The following is an 8535-nucleotide window of genomic DNA, read 5'->3' on the forward strand; positions in this document are numbered from 1 at the left end:
CTTCAGGAGCTTGACAGAGGGGTCTTTAGATGTGCAGTCATTGGTGTAGAGGGAGAAGAGCAGTGGGGAGAGAACACAACCCTGAGGAGCTCCAGTGCTGATCGTACGGGTGCTGGATGTGTATTTTCCCAGCCTCACTAGCTGCTGCCTGTCTGTCAGGAAGCTGGTGATCCACCGACAGACGGAGGTGGGCACGGATAGCTGAGTTAGTTTGGACAGGAGGAGGTTTGGGATGATGGTGTTGAAAGCCGAGCTGAAATCCACAAACAGGATCCTCACATAAGACCCTGGTCTGTCTAGATGTTGCAGGATGTAGTGCAGTCCCATGTTGACTGCATCATCTACAGACCTGTTTGCTCGGTAGGCAAACTGCAGGGGGTCCAGTAAGGGTCCAGTGATGTCCTTTAGATAAGCTTTCAAATGATTTCATGGCCACAGACGTTAGAGCCACATGTCTGTAGTCATTAAGTCCAGTAATTTTGGGTTTCTTTGGGACGGGGATGATGGTGGAGCGTTTGAAGCATGAAGGGACTCCGCACAGCTCCAGTGATCTATTGAAGATCCATGTGAAGATGGGGGCCAGCCGGTCAGAGCAGGTTTTCAGGCAGACTGGTGTCACACCATCTGGGCTTGGTGCCTTTCTTCTCTTGTTCTTTCTGTCGACCTGACACACATCATCTTCACTGATCTGAAGTGCGGGGGGAGGGGGGTTACAGGAGGTGTGAATGGTGTTTTTTCAAACCTGCAATAAAACTCGTTCAGATCTTCTGCCAGTTGCTGATTCTCCACAGTGCTGGGGGATGGTGTCTTGTAATTGGTGATGTCTTTCAGACCTTTCCACACTGAAGCAGGGTCACTGGAAGAGAATTGGTTCCTTAGCTTTCCAGAATAATTCCTCTTTGCCACTTTTGCCCTTTTCCAGTGTGTATTTGGCCTGTTTATACAAGACTCTGTCCCCATTCCTGCGAGTATCTTCGAGTTTTGCAGTGAACTATGGTTTGTCATTGTTGTAGGTTAAATGAGTCCTGGTAGGAATGCACAAGTCTTCACAGAAACTGATATATGATGTTACAGTCTATGTGAGCTTGTCCAGATCGGTGGCAGCAGCTTCAAAAATACTCCAATCAGTGAGGTCGAAACAGCCCGTTCTACTTCATTAGTCCATCTTTTTACAGTCCTTAATACAGGTTTAGCTGATTTCAGTTTCTGCCTGTAGGTCAGTATAAGATGAACAAAACGAACGAGCCCCAAAGCTGCCTGTGGGACAGAGTGATATGCATCCTTTATTGTGGTGTAACAGTGATCCAATATATTGCTGTCTCTGGTGGGGCATGTAACATGCTCTCTGTATTTTGGCAGTTCACGGGAAAGATTTGCTTTATTAAAGTCCCCGAGAGTGATTAAAACAGAGTCCGGGTGTTGTTGCTCTATCTCTGTGATCTGATCAGCGAGTTTCTGTAAAGCCAGGCTCACGTGCGCTTGAGCCTGGCTTTGTTTAATGTCCCTTGAAGTCTGTTCATTTGGTGGCTGTATTTGATAACATTCATGGACAGCTGTTATATATGGCATAAATGAATTAGGCAGAACAAGACAACAGCCTATTAAACTACATTTTGGATCATTCTGGATGCATACTCATGTAATTCTCTATGAATCTTGCATATGTGTTGTAGGTATTCCTGGCTGAGCTGAAAGGCACAGGGCAGTTTTTTGCAGTAAAGGCATTGAAGAAGGATGTAGTTCTGATGGATGATGATGTTGAATGCACTATGGTGGAGAGGAGAGTGCTGTCTCTGGCCTGGGAACACCCCTTTCTCACACACCTCTACTGCACCTTTCAGACCAAGGTAATAGACTCCGACACACTTAGGGATTGGCGGTATGACATATAGGAACAGGTCAATCAATATAAATTTTGCTATATATTTGATATGTAACTTTTAACATATGGTTATGGTTAATTTTTTTTATTTGTTTGTTTTAATTAAGGTCCTATATTGTGTATTTTATTTAGAATTCATAAATATAAAGTGAATAAACAATAATAACAAACTTGTATTATATTTATAAACTTTTGTTCAAGGCCTATGAATTTAAGTAATGTCCCTGCAATACTACAATATAAGATTTTGGACATTCCGCCCACCCCATGACGCACTCTGAGTCACTCTCACAAACTGAAGTAATGTGGTTTGTTTGACTGGTCTGAACTGTTCTGTTTCTGCATTGTTCTCTAAAGGAAAATCTTTTCTTCGTGATGGAGTACTTAAATGGGGGCGACTTAATGTTCCACATCCAGGCCTGCCACAGATTTGACCTCCCACGGTCCACGTGAGACTCATATACAGCCCCGACAAACACATTTTAAAAGCTGAGACTCTGCCTACTCTTGTTTTTCACTCTCTTACACCTCCTCTCTTCTCTTTGTCGATAGGTTCTATGCAGCTGAGATCGTTTGTGGGCTGCAGTTTCTACATTCTAAAGGCATTGTGTACAGGTATACACTGATATTACATAAAATATGAGCTAAGAGCATGCTGATAGACAGCTATTACAATGTTTTCATGTATTTATATGTGTATTATTCCTCCACAGAGATCTTAAGCTGGATAACATTTTGCTAGACATCGATGGTCACATAAAGATCGCAGATTTTGGCATGTGTAAAGAGAACATGTTTGGAGAAGCTAGAACGTGCACCTTCTGTGGAACCCCAGACTACATCGCTCCTGAGGTGAGGATCTCTACCACTTTTAACATAGTTATACTGTATATGTTATTATTAATTGTTTACATGTAAAAAATTATTGCACCAAACAGATGCATATTAAATAAAGCATATAAATGAATACAAATGTACACTGTGTGTTTCACAGATTCTACTTGGGCAGAAATATGGGACTTCTGTAGACTGGTGGTCATTTGGTGTCCTTCTGTATGAGATGTTGATAGGCCAGTCCCCATTTCATGGCCATGAGGAGGAAGAGTTGTTTCAGTCAATTCGCACAGATGACCCGTGCTACCCACGCTGGTTAAGTAGAGACGCAAATGATATTCTTGTAAAGGTACGTCAGAGTTAACATTAAATAGAAGAATGCTTGATTTGTGGGTCTCAGTCTATTATAAGCTATAACTGAGTTTTATGAATGGTTACAGCTATTTGTCCGGGAACCAGAGCGAAGGCTGGGTGTGAAAGGAAATATAAGACAGCATGCATTCTTCAGAGACACAGACTGGAATGCACTAGAGAAACGACAGGTGGAGCCGCCCTTCAGGCCAACTGTGGTAAGTTCATTATTGCTGTAAAAGACTGTTGTTCCGTTCCAAACCTAATGAGCTGCATAGCTAGATAACATTTTAAGGATATCATAACTGCACTCCTCATGCATAGGCTGTTTCAAAATGAAAGATTGCATACATCTTTTGAAAGGAAATCCCAGAATACATTGCGACAGGCTCAGTAAAAAAAAAAAATAGTTGTAAGAAATTCTGATTATTACTGAAAAGATTTATAAAAAATAGTTTCAACGTACAAAATTAACTTTTTTTTACACATATGCCATTATATATATATATATATATATATATATAATTGTAGTTAATTTATAAAATTCTTTAGTTGCTTTCATAGGTCAAAAAGACAGATAAGTAATTTTGTTCCTCATATTTTGTTTTGTTGACTTGGTGAAAAAAGGTTTTAATTCGAAGACGCAACAACATGTATGTCTTTGATTTGAATCAAGCATGATTTTAATTATATAGTGTTGTTAGAGTATTATTACAATGTTGTGTTTTTAGCTTAGCAACATGCTAATAAGTATGCTTTTTGTGTGGTGAGCAACATTACTGAGAAATTATAAAGATGCTAAACATTTGAGGTTCAGGTGCTGACTAAGCAGGCAGCTGCCTGTGTAAACAGTAAACAGCAAGGTAGCAGCTAACTAGATTTAGGAAAAGAGTTTACCTGTGACTGACATGCTAACTTTCTGTTTACAGAAATCAGCAGGTGACTGTAGCAACTTCGATAAGGAGTTCATAAACGAGAAGCCTCGACTTTCCGTCACAGACCGTATCATCATCAACAGCGTGGACCAGACCATGTTCAACAACTTCTCCTTCATCAACCCCGCCATGGCCCATCTCAAGAGCCCCTGACTCACACACAAACAAAGGACATTTGTGCAAATACTGTGAAAACCTCCAAACCAAAAGGCAAACACTCACCTGAACATCATGTCAGTCTCTAGTCAACATTATTTAATGCTATGGTCAGTAAATAAAAGACACAGTAGTGTCAAATTATGTCATATAATATAAGTTGCATATTGTAATTATTATATTATTTGGTGCCTCCTTGCCTCCTTTTTTGAGGTGCAACACAAAAAAAGCATTTGAACTAGCAAAAGAAGAACGTGTTGTTTATTGTAAGGTAATATTGAGCAATATATATTGTAGACACATTATTGCCTACTTACAAGTGCATCTCAAAAAATTAGAATGTCGTGGAAAAGTTCATTTATTTCAGTAATTTAACTCAAATTGTGAAACTCGTGTATTAAATAAATTCAATGCACACAGACTGAAGTAGTTTAAGTCTTTGGTTCTTTTAATTGTGATAATTTTGTCTCACATTTAACAAAAACCCACCAATTCACAGACTGTTATGGAATGTAGAATTGTAATCCTTTTATTTTGAATGAACAAATGAGCGAAATAAAATGTCTGGAGTATCTGCTGTGTGTTAAAAATGGAAACAGGGCAATGTAGAGATTATTAAATGGGAGAATTAAATCATTTAAAGATTAGAAAAGATTAAAAATGAATTTGCAGGCCAGTTTGGGGGAGATATATATGTATTTGACATTGGCGATGAATTTGATATTTGATATCTCATCTTGTGATGGTTTTTTATAGTATTTGTTTGAAAAGTATTATGTTATCAAGATAATTGTGTTTTCTTGTGCATCATGGAAGTCATTACAGAAGATGAATTTATTATGTTTTATTAGAATGAATATGCTGTGGTGTCCAAATCTTTAATAATGTTTTATTGTTTTATTATGTGTTCCACACTGACTTCTAAAGGCCTTTTATAGAGGTGTGTATAGTGGCAAAATATCACACTGTGTAGCCATCTGTAAGTCACTGCTGCTCAGTTAGATTCAGTTATGTTCTTGGGTTGAACAAAGTTATATATGAATTCTTGGAAATTAATGTGAAGTGCACAAGAACTGAATATATTTAGGGAGACAAGTTCTTTATTACAAATTCATGTTTTCTGTATAGTCAGCATTATGATTTCTTTTGAGACGTCTAAAAATTGTTTCTTATTATATGTGATCTCTTGTCATTTTATTATATGTATGGTTATTTTACAGTGCATGAAAAATTAAAACCGTATTGATGATTAAATTCAAAAAATCATAAAGCAGTATTAAATAATTTAACATTTGGCATATCACATTTGGTATAACATAACTATGACTTGTGTGAAAACTGCAAAACGTAGCCCTTGTAAATACATAGGTAACAATTCAAGACGACTACATTAAAAACCACAATGGCATCATGAGTCCACTAGAGATCAGTATTTCCTTCAGAATTAAACAGGAAAGACAGGAAGTACGAGAACAAATGTTTAGCGCACATGACCACTGAATCATCACGGTCAGGAAAATGACTCAGAGTTCCATATCAATGTGATGTAACACTATGCGATTTTCTGTCCATCCAGCACAAGGACTAAACAGTCCCGAGTTCCTTGAAGTCATTTAAGATCTGCATTTTATTCGTTGCATTGCTTGGTACGATTTATGGAGAGATGGGCATAATATTCACTATGTCCATTGGCTCAGAGACAGATTATAGTCTTGACTGTCTGATTCCCTGACCGAACGGACTAACTTATCTTTCACCTTCAGACAACAAATTTCATCACCTTGAACTCGTATAAACTGCCACACACTTCCTCGAGACATTTCCCCTACACCCTGCATAGGCCTATACACAGACCACTCTATGATGCTCTGCAGGTGTAAGACCATAAATGGCAGTGACTTTCTGTCACGTGCTGTCTGTCTATTCTCTATTTTCACTTGTCTTATGAAAGTTCATATTTTGTATTATTTGATATTTCTATTGTATGTCTGTTTATGAATGTGCACTTTCAAGCCTTTTCAAAACTGTTTATTAAGGTTGTCCAGCCAAATGCTTTGGGCAAATGCTTGAACTCTGCCCCGCAGCATTCATGCAAACACTGTCACACCCTGCAAATCACCCTTAACCCTGGCATCACATGTATAATGAGTCATCGAGTAATTGACCGATTTCCAAGTAGGCTGATTACTCCGTTTGTATATTCAAAGACTCCATAAACATACACATGCACACATGTAACTCCACTTTGGTCAAGGTTAAAAATGTAGCAATGTCACTAAAGCTGAAGAATGAGTATTTGAGTATCATGACATTAAGTCACTTAGGAACAAATATCTATCTATCTTTAGTTTGAGCTGCTTGATTCAGTGTACGAAGGTTAGCATTCTGGTTGCCATCTGAAAGTGTCACGTACACAGTTTGCATGCGACATTGTCAATGTATGCGTGCACCTGTACCTAGGCATGCATCTCTCTTTGAGTATGTGCACAACGTGCTTGGCTGACGGTTCAGCATTGAGAGTAAATTAATCCAGACGGGGCTCAGGGTCAGTGTGCAAAGTAATGAGATCTAAAGCAAACGGGGTCAAGAGCAGACAACAGTATCACACATCCAGCCTAGACACGAGTCTTTCCTACGTCTTAAACACTGAGTCACCATTAAAGAGTTGAGCACAATTACCTTTATTGTTCACTCATGATTTATTACATTTGAAAGGGAAATTATTTTATTATGTGAGAAGATGATTATTATGGGAGAATGTGACAAACTGGCATAGGGTGCTGAATGGAATTGCACATTTAGATATGACACCACCTCTTTATTAAGTCGTTATTGGGCTGAAATACTGGCCAACAACCAGTAGCATTACACACGAGATTTATAGGTCTATTACTGTTTTTTATATATATATATAGAGAGAGAGAGAGAGAGAGAGAGAGAGAGAGAGAGATCTATTACTGTTTTTGTGGTAACTGGGTTAGGTTCAGTGTTGGGGAGTAACTAGTTACATGTAATGAAGTTACGTAATTGAATTACAAAATAAATGTAACTGTAATCTGTTACAGTTATTGAGAAAAAAATGTGTAATTAAATTACAGTTACTTATGAAAATGTCAACGATTACAAAAGGGGTTACATCTGAATATGTTACACACACACACACACAAAATATTTTTTGCTATCTTAGTGAGGACACTGCATAGACTGACAGACATTGATTTTCTGTCAGGTTAATGATCGTTTCTATCAGCTAACCCAACCCTAAACTTACCCATCATAAAAACATATGTGCAAATGTGCAAAACACTACATTTACATTAACCACATCTTTTGGCTGATTTATAAGCCTTTTTAACTAGTGGGAACCAGTAAAATGTCCTCACTAGTGGGTTGGCATGATCTTTCACTATATAAGTGAGGACATATTGTCCTCACAAGTATAGTTAAACCAGTACACACATACACACACATACACACATACAGATTTAATTGATTTCTTTCCCAAAATGCATTGACTGCTCTAAAATATTAGACACCAATGTTTCAAGAGTTTAGGACACAGAATAGGACACATGCTTATTCGCTAACTGTTTTATTTCCTATTTGAGTTTATGTATGCTTTATTTTTTTAAGATTAGTCTTTTTTCCAAGGCATTGTTAGATGTCAGTGCTTCCTGACATATTTGCTACGCAAAGATTTAATTTCAAAAACAGTATCATAGCTGTTAAACTATATCTTGTTATGATTTTAAATCTGTATTTAACCTCAGAACGATCTCAGAGTAAAAAGAGGTGCTAAAGTCAGCTGTGCCACGCGGATACGTTTTCTACGTTTATTTATGCTTTGATTGAACGAAAACAACATATCCATGTGGTGCGGCTGACACGGAACAACATACACTGTTTACATTCAGTGGATACTCTCCAAAATGGCACCAGGGTGATGCGGAGGAGATGAATTGTTGAATAAAGTTTTGTTTTGTTTTTTCTTTTGCGCACAAAAAGTATTCTCGTAGCTTCGTAATATTACGGTTGAACCCCTGATGTCACATGGATTATTTGAACAATCTCCTTGCTACGTTTCTGGACGTTGATTGTGTAAGGACCCTTGCTGTCTATGGGAGGGTCAGAGATCTTAATTTGTGTTCCGAAGATGATCGGAAGTCTTACGGGTTTGGAACGACATGAGGGTGAGTAATTAATGACAGAATTTACATTTTTGGGTGAACTAACCCTTTAAATGTTTAAAAATGATTAGCAGTTGAAAACATTCATTAGAAATTTAGAATTGTAATCAGTTACATTACTTTTCTACCTGCCTTTCTGCTCCTACCCCGGGATGCCCATCCCAAGGTAACTAGAGATTACGCCTGGATC

At 38.1% G+C, this 8535-nt stretch overlaps 1 protein-coding gene across 4 annotated transcripts in view; it reads left to right on the forward strand.

Annotated features, from left to right (window-relative positions):
* LOC107555829 (protein kinase C theta type-like) overlaps positions 1–4500 on the forward strand; it is a 25464-nt gene extending 20964 nt beyond the window's left edge. For all 4 annotated transcript variants that reach the window (XM_016238738.1, XM_016238740.1, XM_016238739.1 and 1 more), the window contains 7 exons: positions 1674–1847; positions 2240–2331; positions 2435–2497; positions 2596–2734; positions 2877–3065; positions 3157–3285; positions 3997–4500. In XM_016238738.1, coding sequence (XP_016094224.1) covers positions 1674–1847; positions 2240–2331; positions 2435–2497; positions 2596–2734; positions 2877–3065; positions 3157–3285; positions 3997–4155 — 945 coding nt within the window. In that variant the 3' untranslated portion in view covers positions 4156–4500. The remainder of the gene's footprint in view (positions 1–1673; positions 1848–2239; positions 2332–2434; positions 2498–2595; positions 2735–2876; positions 3066–3156; positions 3286–3996) is intronic.
* The last annotated feature ends 4035 nt before the right edge of the window (positions 4501–8535 follow it).

This window comes from Sinocyclocheilus grahami, unplaced genomic scaffold (genome assembly GCF_001515645.1).
Source record: "Sinocyclocheilus grahami isolate Dianchi unplaced genomic scaffold, SAMN03320097.WGS_v1.1 scaffold546.1, whole genome shotgun sequence".
NCBI classification, from domain to species: domain Eukaryota; kingdom Metazoa; phylum Chordata; class Actinopteri; order Cypriniformes; family Cyprinidae; genus Sinocyclocheilus; species Sinocyclocheilus grahami.